The sequence below is a fragment of the Ctenopharyngodon idella genome, chromosome 7 (genome assembly GCF_019924925.1).
Source record: "Ctenopharyngodon idella isolate HZGC_01 chromosome 7, HZGC01, whole genome shotgun sequence".
Taxonomy (NCBI): Eukaryota; Metazoa; Chordata; class Actinopteri; order Cypriniformes; family Xenocyprididae; genus Ctenopharyngodon; species Ctenopharyngodon idella.
The window spans coordinates 15224215-15241875 of NC_067226.1; the positions used below are offsets into that span (position 1 = coordinate 15224215).

Sequence of the window (17661 nt, forward strand, 5' to 3'; positions counted from 1 at the left end):
GTAAGCTTAATATTCAGCCGACAATTAGACTACTCACCCTGCCAACCAGAATTGGATCGGGTCCAGAGAACTCCTCCAACACAAACATTTGATTCCAAACCCATCCTCTCTTGGCACGACTGAGGATTCTTTGTCCTTCGCTTGGCCGGTTTCGCGGGATCATGGCTGATGCCGTTTGTAAACTTTGTGACTGATTGTTTAACGGAGCCATGGAAGAGCACGGCACACAAGTAATCCAGACTAGCAGGAGAGAAGTCCATAGATCTCGCTGCATCTCCTCTCCTCGTTTTAGCATTTTTGTAATATTTTCTCTTTGCCTTTTTTTTTGCTTCCCCTCCAAAAGTCAGGGGTTGACCAGCTGACAGACAGCTGAATGGTTACTCTTTTGTTCTACGTATCCCCCAGCTTGAGTTCATGTTGTGAGGATGGTCACGAATGCACTCTGATCTGTCTCCAGAACGCAGAGAAGGAAGGCGCGCTGCAAAATGTGACATCCATTAGTTGGTTCATCAATGTAAGAGATCTAGAGGGGAGAGACAAATGCAGACTTACAGGAAGTGCATGTAAATAAAACTGACAAGCTTCAAGGTCGGTTTGATATGATATCAGAAAGCTAAATAAACAAGTCAGAGCACATCTGTCTTCTATAAGACTATATATACTGTAGTACAGCACAAAAATATGTTTTTACTCTCTAAGCTATCAGAAATGTTTAAGGACATTAAAATCAAGCCTTTCAGATCACAATGCTCGTTGTGCCCACGTTCCTTGCAAATGAAAGTATTTACGAACACCAATATACATTTTAACATTTAATTATATATTAAAAAAAAATGTAATATTATAAAAAAATAGAAGACAGTCATCCTACAGCAATTTTGAGGCACGAAAGTAGAATTTAAAAAAAATGACGTACGACTGCAGCATAAAGTACAACTGCAGTAAACTTGAAAATCACAAAGTAGAGAAGAAAAACAGTATCTACTCACGCTCAAGAGCTGCGTTCATTTCCCTGAACCAATTGCTTTCAATGCCCTTGACATATTACCACATTACAGTATAATTTAGAGTTTGCAGAATGATTATAAAATAGGATTTATATATCTGAAAATACAACAGAGATGATATAACTGTTTTATTTTCTTATAAGAGAGCCTGTACTTACATTTTTTTTTTTTTCATGCACTTGATTCCAATTCAAATACAAACAGCAAGCCCATTTTTTTTTTTTTTTTTTTCCTCGTTGACCATACAAAAATCATAATCTGCATTTCACTAAACCGGATTATTTAGCTGAATGGTTTCAAGCAGCACCCTCTGGAGAACTCTGTTATCTATTATTTCATATGTTCCCAGGCATCAATAGGCAGCAGTAAGGAGGTTAAGAGAAAGCCAGTCTTTTAATGCAGTACACAACAGACAAGTATGTTTTTTTCTAAAAGAGTTGTGCACACAATTAATTTAAATAATTACTCTGTTAGCTACTAAGCAAGCCACACATTTGAAACATGCACCGCTTAGTCTTCCTTCCACAGTGCAACTTCAGCGAGCAGTAAAGCTTTATTGCACTCTAACATCATATAGAGACTCGGCGAGCAAAGGCGATGCTTGAACCACTGGCAAATTTCAGCACCACCATAAGTGGACAGCTCCTCGCCAAAAAAAAAAAAAAAAAGTCGCTTATTATTTATGGTCCATTTCTGGCTCTTTCGAATAAGTAAGAACAGCAGGATTTCGATACTGAAAAGCAGAAAATATACTCTAGAAGCAGTAGAGCACTGCAAAACATACATGGCACGGCGAGTTGACCAAGTTGATAAACCATGACGTTCACAGACCACGTTCTTCTGCAAAGTGAACAATTAATTCGATGTACGACATTCCTGAACGATGCAAAACAAATGATGGACAACGGGTATTTATGGTCTGGTCTGCAGGCTGTCAATCTGTCTCGCTCTCGGATCAATCACTGTAGCGCAAACAGCATCAAACGAAACATCCAGTATTTCAGTCGAGCAAAAATGCACGCGCATCCCGCCAAACGACATATATTGTGTGATACCTCTCCTGCGCATGTTAATAAGTCTTTAATACTTACTGTTTATCATCCGGACGTCCGTTCCATGTCATTCACAGAAGATAGAAAATATCAGAGAAGGAAAAAAAAAGACGTGACTTGTTTCGCAATAATGCTGGCACTTGTCAATTTTCTGTCAACTGAATATGGACAAGAAAAAATAAATAAATAAGGAGAATAAGTTGACAGATGCGGTTGGGAACAATTAGGATCCGTAGCCTACAGTTTAGTGGCTTGGCGTTGACAGGGTGTCGGTGAGCTCCGGCAAGCCCGCTCGCTGAGTGGAGGAGTGAGGAGAGATGGACGAGAGGTGTTTGGTGGGAAGAGCCTCCCCTTTGTCGCGCTCATTGGGCTGATAAAGAGGCAGGTCCTCAGCCCTGGCAATGAATGCACGTGCCCTACCCTGGGAATACTGAACTTTTATGTCAGTACGTTGGTGTTTTTCCCTACCTTTATCAAACGCTTTCTGCTAACGAAGCATCTTGACACTTGTGCGACGGTCCTCAGGTTTTCCGTCTCATTCCGGCTCGTGCATGGAATGGAATGAGATTTTACACGACTAGGACGCCAAGTCTATAGGCTGCATAGTGTTGTTTAAGCATCTCAGCGCCACACTTAATTTTGGTCAGGTAAGCGAATTGAACAATTTCCAATTTAAAGTCGCACTGTACAATAATTTTAAATATATGGCATATTATTAAATGCACATTTAAATGTAGGCTACGTGATTGCACATGTTTATGTGATGCAAATATTACGCAACGCTAATATTGTAATTCGGCACCACTACAGTCAATTAGGCCTATACGACGTCTTTAAAACACTAAAAAAAAAGCTTTTTTTGGCTATAAATGTGGGATGTAAATCTGCAAAAACATAATGTCACGCTCGATTGACGTCCCACCAGAAAGTGACCATAACAAAGCATGTGAGCGGTGTTGTTATGGTAACCGCAAGCGAACTCGACTTCGAACTTTAGCTAATAACTTGTGTATTTTTTTCATTTTTCTTTTACTCCCTAACTTCAATAATGAAACGTTTGAAAACGTGATTAAAACCTATATATGTCTATTTGTATGAAAAGTAGCCTATACATTCATTCATGCTTTAAGTCAGAGCAGTTGTTTTTCAAAAGTCTTGACTGAGCTGTTCTATCATTTTATAATTTGCGAGACTTTGAGACTCACTGTGGCGACGAGGGATGAAATTCAAAACTCTTTGGCACAGAACATGAATCAGAGTGTATCGAACTGATCTCTAAAAGTATAAAAAAATAAATAAAAAAATGAGTCGACTAATCTAAAACAAAAGACTCCAGGATTTTGGCATTAGGCGCCCAATCTGACGATTTCATGCTTAAACCTTCAGCTGTACAAATAAATGTTCTGACCACACTGGATTTTAAATAAACAATAATCTGCTGTTCTAGTGTCTTAACGTGAGAACCTGAACTGATGCTGTGAGGAGCTAAAATGTTCAATATCATCTCCTTATAAACTGAATGCATCATTTGCAAACACTCAGCCCATGTACTCTACTTCTCTAAAAGAGAACATTCATTGAAATAAACCCACCATCTGCTCAGCATTCATTAGTGCACACGATATTTATCTTGACTCTTGTCCACATGAATTGAAGACTCTTCAGGTAGAAATACAGACAAAGCTCCGATTCAACTGGCTCCCTCTAGCGGCCAAACATCAAGCAGGCATCAGGAGTTTTCTGGACTGTGGTCAGTTAAACCTTGGAGATTAAATCTTGCAGATACAGAGGTCCAATAAATTCTTAGCCTCACTGCAAGATATTGAGACCTATGTATTAAAAGTAATATTAATAATAAATAAATAAAAATAACAGCACCCATCGTACAACACCTGCCATTCACAGCAGCCTTCATATAGTTAAAACAAGATATTGTTCGTAATAATTCGATGATGAAGATGGCGAGGATAATACTTGACAACCAAACATCTACATAAATAATACTACATTTTCTCAACCATCACAATTTAATGCTTGAAAAGGGCTGCTTTGCTACAACATTTTAGTTTTTATATACATTTATCCTCACCTTTACATGAATGACAAAGTCACAATGACTACCATAATATCACTATTATCAATCACAATCCTAACAATGTCATTTATATCCCTTATTTTTTTTTATTAATATATATAGTTTACTCGTGGTTGTCATTTCACAAAATGATCATGGGTATAAAACTGCTCACATTTTGCATCCTGCCCAACATCCTCTTTAACTCTATTTCAGTTCTGCTGCGCAGTTTGTCAAGCCGCTCTCCAGTGGTTCTTTCTCTCTGTCATTGATTAATTCCACTGACACAGCCTTTACCGGTGATCAAAATATCAGACGTCTTCTGAAAAAGGCAAAGTAAGTGAAGGGGAAACGGTCTTTACAGCCCAAGCTTCCTCAATCGATCATTGGTTACTACATTGTCAGTGGAATTAATCACAGGCCTGGTGCGCCGTGAACTGCTGGCACCCTTCTCCACACACCTCAACCCTGTCATTTGCAAATGGCGACAACAGCCTCGGCAAACAAACAGGAAACAAGCTGTGATTTATTCATTTGTCTCTGCATTTACATCAAATCATTTAGAGAGGCAATTACTTGGGGATTTTCCCAGCTGTTTCACATAGATGTGAGGCTATGTCTAAAACAATTGTCTTTCTCACTGAAGACTTGTGCCTGCCATGCATTCTAATCTCTTGTGATTCATAAATCATAGTGTTGGCATGCCTCAATATTGTGTACCCTCATACTTTTTCCAATATGGCATATAGTCCTGCAATTTATAGTTACTCTTCAAAGAGAAAAAAAAAAAAAAAAGCATCACCATTGGACTCTCCATTCAAAACACAATCCTACAAGACAAGAAGATAATGGACTGTGTTTATCGATTTCACCTCAACCAAAACAAGAAAGAAACACAGTTCTTTAAAGAGCAGTCTCAACTGTATAATAATGGTTTCAGTAGGATGACTCTCCATCCCTGCAAAGTGAGTGTTCATTCAGCGTAATAGAATCTCTGTGACACAAATAACAAATAAAGTTATGCCGTCTGACACTAGAAAGAACCTACAGCAACTTCTTTCCATCTCTATCCTAACTTCTGTAAGGGGATGAGTAAAACTAGATTTCAATTTCCTGAAAGAAATGCAAGAGCTTGCAAAGCAGCAAAAGATTAGTGTTCAAGTTTTAGGTAAGATTAGATTTCATTGGCTTTGGCTCTGTGTAAACGATTTTATGTAAATGAAATGCCACATCAGAGCTTGTTTTTTCGTTGTCATGGCACTAAGCAAAGATCTTTTTTTTCAATCAGCTGTGCACAAGAATCTACTCTTTAACTGTGCCTCGTAATGGCAGGTTTAAATAGTTAACCATAAGCATATGCAAATTTTACAGTGATGTCATCACTGTCAGTGAAGGTACAGCTAATTAGGCTTTAGAACATGCAAAATTGCTCATTACGTCATCTGTGATGTTTAAAATCTCTATTGGTCAAGTGTCCTTTAGCTATGCAAATTTGTAGGTCAGTTCACACCGAAACAGAACTTCTTCATATGTGCTTATGTTTCGTTCAAATCAATGGGAAAAAAGTCAAGTATGACCTAGTCTCAGCCTCAGACATCACACCAACAGACTGTTGGCTGATTGTCTGATGAATATGGCACACAAAATTGGAAACATTTCAGGAGTTTCCAAGTCGTCATCTGATTTATTGAATTCTACAGGATTTCCAAAAGTGTCTCGTTCTTTAACGGTCCACCTGGAAACAAAGGATATAAACAATCAGAATAAAAACGTCACATGTAACCACGTCAATCGGAATGAATTGGCCAAATCTGATTAAAATTTAATTCGGATTGTAAAGGTTGGTTTATTCCTTATTAATAAAACGGTTAGTTCCTGTCCTTGATTCTGATTGGTCAATAGCTGCATTTTATTCACAATAAAACACGGCTATGACAGCTTCACCCAATGGTTCTGTGTATTACTACACAACACCCTTAGCAACCACTCTTAGCAAGGTAAACTGTTTGTTCTCAATTGATATTGTTCACTGAAACTTACTGTATTATGTAGAAGAGTATTGTGAGAAAGAGATCGATTGAACGAGTTTATTACCTGCATTCAGATTTAGCATTTTCCTTCAGGTCAGTCCTATGTTCATAATAAAAAATCTCTTTAAATGTCCAATGTATTATCTTGTCCTTTTAACAGTTAAGGGGTTTTCCCGTGACTGACAGCGCTAGTCAAAGCATTTGTCAGTTGCGTCTTGTTCCGTGTTCACAACAATTCAGTCTTTTCAATGTAAAAGTCTTCGCTACTGACTGACACACTCATAAAGATGTAATAACGTAATTATGTTGCTGTTCACGATCAGGGACTATTTTTTTCTGGCGGAAGGAAGGCTTTTAGTGAAAGTTTACTTCATGAAATGTGCATTGATACATATTTTTGCAGACTGTCCTCCAAAAAAACAAAAACAAAAACAAAAAAAAAAACGACTGTATAGGTCGTTTTTCAAGCACCTTTTTACAACCTATATTTATGTTTTAAAGTCATGCGCCTTCTAGCTGGTGTAAAAATAATGACAGTGTCGTGTTACGTCTGTCGTCATGAAATGACGTATGACTGTCGTTACCAATCAAAATGCGTGTTCATTTAAATGCAATGTGTGGACTTTTTACACCATTTGTCCTATTTCCATTTAGCAAAACTCATTTTTTTATTAATGACTACACCTACCCCACCCCACCCCACCCTCAGTTATTTATAGTGCATATACACTTTATGAGCACATGCGTTCCCTGGGATCGAACCCACGATCGCATGATCACATGATTGCATAGTTATATATTGCAATGCTCTGCAAATTGAGCTACGTGAAACCTGAAATATGATGCAGATAAAAGGGAACAATGCATTAAAATGAAAGTGTCCTGTTGTCAATAGGGGCGCAACTTTAGTAAATGCTCCTATGGGTCGTATTTCGGGGAAGTGACAAACGACCTATATAGGCGTATTGATTGTTGTACATGTATTTTTGGCTTTAATATTTGTATTGTGTGGTAACTGTTTTATAAAAGTAATAAGTTACTCGAGGCTAGTGCTGTATTGTCAATAAGTCACAGCTGAAGGGGTTGCAGGCGACGTCCTTCAGCCATGACTTATTCACGATACAGCACAGCCTCTCCTACCTTATTGCTTATGTAATCTGACATGCAAACACTTGATTGGACTGAAAAACGAAACTGGAGAGTACTGCGCATGTGCAGTGACGCAGAAATAGCGCAATGACGTATGATGCGCGTAATGAGCTGTTCTTCCCGTCGAATAAAGTGTCATAAATAAGTGTCCTGTCATTCTGAAATTCTTTTTCCACTCATCGTCTATGAAGTGGAGCAGGACAACGTTTTGGGCTTGGGAAGGGGCGCTTTTACTGCTTGATAAATACAAGCAGCACGACTCAACAGTTCATGTGCCTAATTAGGACCCGAAACAGATAAATATTAAGTCTGCTTTTTAAAACAAAGAAAAGGAGAATGGTTAGTATGCAACTCTGTATATTTGTGCAGTGTGCGCATGTCAAAAGATTAAATCCGATCAGAAGCTTGTGACATACAAACGCGCACATCAACCCGATCACTTTATTTAGCGTTCATGTAAACACTACGTTCGGATTCATCAATCGGAACAAATTCATTCAGACTGACGCAAAAAGTGTCCATGTAAACATAGCTATTGTGTTTACAACTGTGACAATGAGCACATATCAGGATCAACTAAATGCTGGTTTTCAAAATAAATGTGAAGTATGTGAAGTTCACAGCATAGACTCTTTAAAATACATCCAAGGGATATTGATGTTACATGTTCATGCCCCTAAACATGACGCTGAACAAACCAAACTGTGATTGGTTGCTTTACATGGCGGTCCTTAGCCAATGAAAGCTGCTCTGGAGTCCAGACCTTCTGCCATCAGTCTATACTTTGTCTCTATGTAAGACAAAGTATGGCCATACCTTACATTTATAACATGTTCAGCTTTAAAAATCTAAGTTAATAGGTAGTTTTCAAGCATACTCTATAATCCTTCCTCTTTTTTAAATAAAGTGTACAAAAAATAAATAATAAAATAGATAGCACTCTAAGTTGACATTATCTACAAAAGAGTTTAAATGCAGTCAATATTTTAAGTGGTTTGGGCTCAACACAACATCAGAGAAATATTGCACTGCAAGTGCATTGCAATGCATTGCAAGAACTGTAATCATTTACATACTCACTGTTATAAAAGTCCCACAATATGTTGACTGTTCACATCTCCATGTTATTTTGGAAAATCTAGTCATACAGCCATCAAGTGTGCACTCATAACAGCTGCTCGCCAGAATTCCAAAGGTCGCTCATTAATGGAGCAAAGGAATTAAAAAAAAAAAAAAGTTCACACCAAATGCATGAATAATGATTTACAAATTTATGACAAGACTTCCCACCATCGTTTCCCCATCTTTCTGAGCTGATACACACAAACACACACATGCTTCCATTTATGGCCTCAGGGGCCTGCGATGTGTAAACAGTTTCCAGCATAGGTTTAGTGCCATGATTAGCATATTAACACTCCTAAAAGTCAAATTTTAATTGGTAGCAAATTAAAGTTAATTGGTTTTTATGTTGATGATTTTAAAGCTCTGCAGATAATTAAGTGCAGTGTTCAGAATTTTGATATGTTGACATTTTGAGAATGAACAACCTGGATTCTAAATGAACAACACAACTAAGATCTTAATCATGCAAATTGAAAAACACACCAGATTTGATTATCATGGGTTTTATATTGCCCCCCATATTAATTACACTTAACTTATTTATTTATTTACATCCACTTAAATGTACTGAGCGTATTCCCCAATTGCAGTAATTATTGTTCTCCGATAATTCCAAGGATTAAAAGCACACAAATTCAGCTGTGTCAAAAAGGTTGCTGGGAATACCAGGTACAAATGTGCATTTTGCACATGATAATATCTTGGCAGTGAACTTTTTTCACTAAGAAGGTATGATGTGAACGGAATTAGTATGAGCATCTGCTGGGCCACAAGGCTCACTCACATTTAGCCATGAGCCAAGTGCTCATTCTTTGGCACCGAGATTCATAAACTGTCATGCGGCTGAATGAAGCGCTCCTCGGGGCAAAGCTGCTCCGTCTACCTGTCTTAATAAGTTGTACAAGTTGATTAGAACAGGATACAGTAGCAGACCTCCCATCACGAGAGGAAGCAACTGGACATGAAAAACCGTTTAACATGATCCAATCTGAGCTGGGCTTCTAAAAGTAGGCGCTGATGGTTGCCATAAATAACAGAGGTGGCGTGATAATGGCACAAGTTACCTTTAATAGCGCTCATTAAGACTGACACCTTCTCCATTTGGGAGGAGATGAGAGGAGGCTCATTATGATCGCTCCGCATGCACAACTCAGAATAAAGTGTGTGTGTATGTGTGTGTGTGTGTGTGTGTGTGCACATTTGTGTTTGTTTGGGCAAGTATTGCAAGACGTAACTAACAAAACAATTGCAGTGGCATTTGTTAAAACGAAGGAATAAACATGAAATTATGACCTAGGTTTATGCAATGCCTATAGCAATAGGCATTAGCAGAGATTATTTTTAGATCAGACATTCATTGATGTGTGTGTGTCATTAAAAATGGCAAGCTTTATGAAATATCCACTTCTCCTTAGATGAAATTAGATCCAAAAAGTCCATTAATACACTGTAAACAGTACTACTAACTTATAAAAATTGCGTACACTGCAATTAAAGTCTGTTAAATCATTGATGCAACTTAAAACAATTACATTTTCTGAATGAGGAGTTTAGTTTTATTTTTGTGTGGCCCCCTGGTTTCACAGACAAGGTTCTAGTTCTAGACTAATATGCATGTTTGAGCTGATCTAACTGAAAGTAACTTGTACTGACATATCTTAAAATATGTCAGTGCCATTGTTTTGTCTCAAGATACACACCAGCAATGTATTTTTCTAATGTACATTTATAAAAGCTACTTAAATGCCCTAACTGAACTAAGGCCTAATCCTGGTTTAGGCTAAGCCCTGTCTGTGAAACCGGGCGTAATCTGAGTCTACAATAATTTTGAGTATCCTGATCTTACCAGGTTTTACAGTGTAGATTTTGTCATTATATACAAACCCGATTCCAAAAAAGTTGGGACACTGTACAAATTGTGAATAAAAAAGGAATGCAATAATTTACAAATCTCATAAACTTATATTTTATTCACAATAGAATATAGATAACATATCAAATGTTGAAAGTGAGACATTTTGAAATGTCATGCCAAATATTGGCTCATTTTGGATTTCATGAGAGCTAACACATTCCAAAAAAGTTGGGACAGGTAGCAATAAGAGGCCGGAAAAGTTAAATGTACATATAAGGAACAGCTGGAGGACCAATATGCAACTTATTAGGTCAATTGGCAACATGATTGGGTATAAAAAGAGCCTCTCAGAGTGGCAGTGTCTCTCAGAAGTCAAGATGGGCAGAGAATCACCAATTCCCCCAATGCTGCGGCGAAAAATAGTGGAGCAATATCAGAATGGAGTTTCTCAGAGAAAAATTGCAAAGAGTTGGAAGTTATCATCATTTACAGTGCATAATATCATCCAAAGATTCAGAGAATCTGGAACAATCTCTGTGCGTAAGGGTCAAGGCCAGAAAACCATACTGGATGCCCATGATCTTCGGGCCCTTAGACGGCACTGCATCACATACAGGAATGCTAATGTAATGGAAATCACAACATGGGCTCAGAAATACTTCCAGAAAACATTGTCGGTGAACACACGGTGTGAATGGCACGGGGCAGCTTACACATCTGGAAAGGCACCATCATTGCTGAAAGGTATATCCAAGTTCTAGAACAACATATGCTCCCATCCAGACGTCGTCTCTTTCAGGGAAGACCTTGCATTTCCAACATGACAATGCCAGACCACATACTGCATCAATTACAACATCATGGCTGCATAGAAGAAGGATCCGGGTACTGAAATGGCCAGCCTGCAGTCCAGATCTTTCACCCATAAAAAACATTTGGCGCATCATAAAGAGGAAGATGCGACAAAGAAGACCTAAGACAGTTGAGCAACTAGAAGCCTGTATTAGACAAGAATGGGACAACATTCCTATTCCTAAACTAGGAACTTCTCTCCTCAGTCCCCAGGTGTTTGCAGACTGTTATAAAAAGAAGAGGGGATGCCACACAGTGGTAAACATGGCCTTGTCCCAACTTTTTTGAGATGTGTTGATGCCATGAAATTAAAAATCAACTTATTTTTCCCTTAAAATGATACATTTTCTCAGTTTAAACATTTGATATGTCATCTATGTTGTATTATCAATAAAATATTGAAATTTGAAACTTCCACATCATTGCATTCACAATTTGTACAGTGTCCCAACTTTTTTGGAATCGGGTTTGTATATTATATAAGAATTTATTAATTGACTTCAGTGAACATTACTTTAACAATAACATTTTACCAGATGTACAGACAAACAAAATTAAAATATTGCTCATTATTAGTTCATAATACCTAATGCATTAGCTAATGTTAAAATGAACCTTAAAGTATTAGCATTTTTATGTATATACAGTGGATTGACAGTATTTCATAATACCTAAGTATAGAGACCTGGATAATAATTACTATTGCAAGTGTAAAAGCCTTGGCACTTAGTTTATTTTAGCACAAGCACATTTTTTTATAAAATGTCATTGTTTGGCTGAAGCCACAAACACGTCAAGCTTACACGCTCAAAGACAGTTATTCATCTGACAGTGTAAACAGTGTTGTCGCCTCCTGCTCGTGTCTCTTTGTTTTTGTTTTTTTGGAAGAAGTTTTATTTTTGACAGACACAGACTATGAGTTGTTGTTTTGAAACGGAGACTGAAGTGGATCTATCAATCTTTCTCTGTGCTGAATATTAACATATTTAGATCAACTCTGCTGGACAGCACAGGCATTTATAAGCATTCCAGCTAAGGGAAAAAAAAAAAAACGGAAAAAACATTGAGACGCTCTGTAGGACTGCAGATTTGCAGAGAACAAACGACTACCTCGGAAACACTGCAGTGCCACCATTTTGAACATCTAATCCTCTATGACAGTCACCCTGAGAATATTACCCTGTGAACCCCCCATACTGAGGATTCAGCCATGTGCGGAGATCACTTGCTGTGCTTACACAAAGCTTTAAGCAGGACGTTCCCATGCATATGGGGATTGAGGCTCCTCACATGTTCACTGAGAAAAGTCCACAGTGGGATTCCTATCTTCTAATTAATAAGTGGTTTATATGGTCTATACACCCAATAAGATTGATACAAAAGACGTTAGAACAGCCCCTTCTAACATTGCAACCAAGGATCTCAGAACGCCTCTGGGAATGCACCACTGCACCAAAAGCGTTTTGTTCTAGAAATTTAATTGCACAATCTACAGTCTTGTTCCTGTGAGTATTACAACATAATGACTCAGTTTGAACATGAAATTAAAAGGAAAGAACTTTTCTATGAGCTGAGATAATCTTAATGGAACAATATTATTGTCAAGCAAGGAGTCCTGCTCAGCTTTGAAGTTCATTGCAATTGTTTGGTGATTAAAACTCCCATTGGTCTACATTGTCAGACATAGTTCACCGCATCTAGATACTCCAGATATATTCAGCGCCACCATCCATAGGGAGATTTCATAAACCTTCTCTCTTAAGGACAGTGTAGGCCGTTCTGCAGAGACAACCAATTTCCTTTATACACTACGTGGGATGAACATTCAGAAGTGTGATACATTTCTATTTTTGATGTACAATTTCTTACACAGATTTTCTTCCATCTGAATAAATTCAATCCATTTGCAGATTCTAAAAGCACCATTTATGTGTTCCCTAAATTACGCAATCAGACGAAAACAGTTTATATGTGCATCACATACATTCTGAACACAATTTCAGTGCATGCAAAGAACAACATTAAATGTTAGCAACTGTCTTGTTTGGCCTATAAGAGAAACTGTCTTTAAAAAGGTGAGAATTATAATCAGCATATCTTGTACCTTTCCCCTCCAATAACTAAACATCTCTGAATGAGCACAGAGTTTGTGGCAAAAAAATCCTGCAGGAATTCATGGATTTGGAAAGGGACGTTTTAGAATGACACACGTTTGGTTGTGTGTCCTGAGGTTTTATGCAAGAAAATAGTATCTCAAGTAAGAAAACCAAGAAAAATACAACAAATACATTAAGAGCTTCTCTTACTAATGGATGTGGCATTTGGTTTATATGCCTTTGCATTCATTTATTTATTCTCCAAAGAAACACATCATAATATGCCAGGTGTTTCTAAATCTGTGAAAGTCATCAGAAAATCTGTCTAGATTATTAGGCTGCATGAAAACAGTTATTGTGTTAATTCACCCCTTCATTTTATAAGGATAATGAAGAAGTAATAATTACCGTGTGCTAACCATCAAAATGGACTTGTTTCTCTCAGCCTCAGTGACAGCCCCAATTACATAATAAAATGTATAAATGTATAATAAAAGTGTATATGCTGTGAATTATCACTAGACAAAGTGAGAGCAAGAGAATAAGGGAGAGAGAAAGAAAGACAGATAAGCAGAAAAAGGGTGAAAGAGGAATATAAAGCATAGGACAAACAAATGTGAGTTATTGATTTATTGGGGGGAATAGTCTTTGTGACAGGTGCAAGATTGATCAAATGGAAGGTTATCCTTACTCACAAAAGCAAGCTGTTTGCCAATATCCATCAGTCCAGATTCAAAATGCCTGCAACAACCCTTGACATTCAAACACAGTGCAACAATTTGTGTAAAAGGCCACATAACAAGATGAGAGGCTGATGCTAAAATAAGGGAAAGTTTGATTTATGTCAGAGGGCATGAGAAACACCACTAGTCAGATTAGCCCAGTTATTAGTTATATAGCATGCCCATCACTGTTATTCCTTCTAAATTTGTTTATAGTTCATAAAGTTTCCCCCTTCATACCTCCATTTAGGTCCTTGAAAAAGACTTAAAGGGTTAGTTCACCCAAAAATTAAAATTCTGTCAATTACTCACCCTCATGTCGTTCCACACTCGTAAGACCTTCGCTCATCTTCGGAACACAAATTAAGATATTTTTGATGAAATCCGAGAGGTATCTGACTCGTGTTACGTGCTGTGCTGTATAGATGAGGCGAATACGGAAATCCACAATAATATGGGCTTTATTGAACAATCCAGGAACTAAGAAACAGCATGAACACATATATCAAACAAGATAACGGACAAGGAGTGCAGGGAGTGAGTCCAACTTAAAGGGAGTGCTGACGAGGACAACAGGTGCTGGGAATCCGGGGAGATGGCGGGAAGACTGATGAGGGAAGTACAAACAGGAGTGCGGAACAGGAGGATTCTGGGAACTGGAGTCCGGGAAGGCATGAATGTAACATTACCTCCCCCTCCCCGGAAGGCGTGTCCTCACGCCTCAGATGAAACAGCAGGAAGGGGGGGTGGGCGCCCTGGAGACCTACAGGCAGGTGCGGGGGGTGCAGGCGAGTGCGGAGGTCTCCAGGGCGGTACTAGGTCCTCGGCCGCCACGGCGGGTCTGGAGCCAGGGATGGCCACGGCGGGTCTGGAGCTGAGGGCGGCCATGGCGGGTCAGGGGCCATAGGCGGCCATGGCGGGTCTGGAGCTGAGGGCGGCCATGGCGGGTCAGGGGCCGTAGGCGGCCATGGCGGGTCTGGAGCTGAGGGCGGCCATGGCGGGTCAGGGGCCGTAGGCGGCCATGGCGGGTCTGGAGCTGAGGGCGGCCATGGCGGGTCAGGTGCCGTAAGCGGCCATGGCAGGTCTGGAGCTGAGGACGGCCATGGCGGGTCAGGGGCCGTAGGCGGCCATGGCGGGTTTCTGAGCCCACCCCCATCTTTCCCACCCACTGGTACCCTTCCCCCCCAAAAAAAATTCTTTGGGAGACTCAGGGATTCGAAGGGCTCGTGGGCTACTGGAGTGGGTTCAGCGGCGTTTGGAGCGGGCTCGGTGGCGGCGGCTGAAGCTGGAGCGGGCTCGGCGGCGGCGGCTGGAGCTGGAGCGGGCTCGGCGGCGGCGGCTGGAGCGGGCTCGTGACAGGCTGGATCTGGACCGGCGGAGGCTGGAGCGGCATCTGGGGCTGCTGGAGCGGGCTCTGGGGCTGCTCGAGCGGCATCTGGGGCTGCTGGAGCGGGCTCTGGGGCTGCTCGAGCGGCATCTAGGGCTGCTCGAGCGGACTCGGGAACACGTCGAGCGGACTCGTTGGAAGCCGGGGCGGACTCGTTGGCAGCCGGGGCGGACTCGTTGGCAGCCGGGGCTGGAGCGTGCTCGGCGAGGGCTGGCGAGGGGTCTGAAAACGGGGTCCAGTCCATCCCCTCATACTCCACCAAAAGACCCACTGACACTGGAACTGGCTGCGCAGAGGCAGAAAACTCAGGAGACTTGGGCTGCTTGGAAGCAGAAAACTCAGGAATCTGGGGTTGCACGGAGGCAGACAACTCAGGAGACTGGGGCTGCACGGAGGCAGAAAACTCAGGAGACTGGGGCTGCACAGAGGCAGAAAACTCAGGAGACTGAGGTTGCTTGGCGGCCTTCTTCCTTTTCCTCTTTAGCCGTTTGGGCCCAGCAGGACACCGGGGAAAAGCTCACTGGAGAGGCAGGAGGAGGAAGATGGAGATTGATGAACCGGCCAGGCCGCCCGTGTTTCTGGGGGAACTGGACGAGAATCACACGATTTATCAAGAACCTCTGCGACAACAAACTTAGAACAATTTAGAAACAAAATCAGATTAATTGTATCGACTAGGGAAAAATAACCGGCAGGTTCTTTAAAACGGATCGTGCTCTCGTCCAGCCCCTCCAGAAAAAGGGCGTTTAAACAGGCATCTGACCAATTCGTCAGATAAGCCAACTCGACAAACTCCTCCACATACCTCTCCAGCGAACGACCATCCTGCAGGAGCCCAATGAGGCGGTCCGCGGCAGAAGCTGGCGTGGGAGGCACAGGAGAAGCGGGGACCTCGGAAATGAAGAATAAACCCATCTTCCTTGTAGATTTCCAGGCTGTTCCGGTCCGTTATTCTGTTACGTTCCACACTCGTAAGACCTTCGCTCATCTTCGGAACACAAATTAAGATATTTTTGATGAAATCCGAGAGGTATCTGACTCGTGTTACGTGCTGTGCTGTATAGATGAGGCGAATACGGAAATCCACAATAATATGGGCTTTATTGAATAATCCAGGAACTAAGAAACATCATGAACACATATAACAAACAAGATAACGGACAAGGAGTGCAGGGAGTGAGTCCAACTTAAAGGGAGTGCTGACGAGGACAACAGGTGCTGGGAATCCGGGGAGATGGCGGGAAGACTGATGAGGGAAGTGCAAACAGGAGTGCGGAACAGGAGGATTCTGGGAACTGGAGTCCGGGAAGGCGTGAATGTAACAACTCGTCCATAGACAGCAATATAACCACCACTTTCAAGGTCCAGAAAGCTACTAAAGACATTGTTAAAAAAGTCGACATAACTGCAGTGGTTCAACCTTAATTTTATGAAGTGACAAGAATAATTTTGTGCGCAAAATCAAAACAAAAATTACGACTTTATTTAACAATATCTTCTCTCCACAGTCATTCTCCTACGCTGTTTACATTCAGCACTTCCAGGTTCTACATCAGAACGTCGACTCATTATTGGTCATTACATATTCATTATCACACACATGCGACTTGCTGCTCAAGTGAACAGCGTCGGCCAATACTGAGACTCCGTTCTGACGTAAAATCTTAATTTGTGTTCCGAAGATGAATGAAGGTCTTACGGGTGTGGAATGACATTAGGGTGTGTAATTAATGACAGAAATCTCATTTTTGGGTGAACTAACCCTTTAATCAATTTTGTAAGTGTCAATGACTCTTGTTTAGCTGATAGTTTGACAATGTTTTTTTTGTCAATGTTTCACATATAATCTTTTTTTTCTGCTAGTTATAAATGAAAATAAATAAATAAATAAATAAAAACATAATGTATCTCATCGTGGGGTTTCAAATGCCAAAATATCAGTTTCTTTAGTCTCTTTAACTCTTTTTAGTACATATAAATCATTTTCTGAGGTTCAAGGTGGAGATTTTCTGCATTATTTTCATCATTGTTAATCAAGTTGCAAATACTAAATCGTGAAAAGAGTCACTGCATTTTTTGTCAACCCTTATAAGCCTTTAACCCTATGCAACCCTTATAATCTTTTAAATTTATCCTTTTAGCAGATGCCTTTATCCAAAGCAGCTGACAAAGGCAGAACACAAGTATTTCACCCTGAAGAGACTAACTTAGAAGAACTAGAATTTTTTTTTTATTTTTTTTTTTAAAAAAGTACAGAATATACTGTGTGACAAAGCATCACTAAAGTGTTAAAAAAAAAAAAAAAAAAAGTG

General features: G+C 40.1%; 1 protein-coding gene across 2 annotated transcripts in view; it reads right to left on the reverse strand.

Moving 5' to 3' along the window:
• The window catches only part of cdh8 (cadherin 8), a 96353-nt gene extending 93762 nt beyond the window's left edge, over positions 1–2591 (reverse strand). Inside the window, exons 1-2 of one of the 2 annotated variants that reach the window (XM_051899867.1) lie at positions 2099–2591; positions 38–523 (exon numbers count right to left, since the gene is read on the reverse strand). In XM_051899867.1, coding sequence (XP_051755827.1) covers positions 38–295 — 258 coding nt within the window. In that variant the 5' untranslated portion in view covers positions 296–523; positions 2099–2591. Of the gene's footprint in view, positions 1–37; positions 524–2098 lie in introns of those variants that run through there. The other variant, XM_051899868.1, reaches the window with a different exon arrangement.
• Between the last annotated feature and the right edge of the window lie 15070 nt (positions 2592–17661).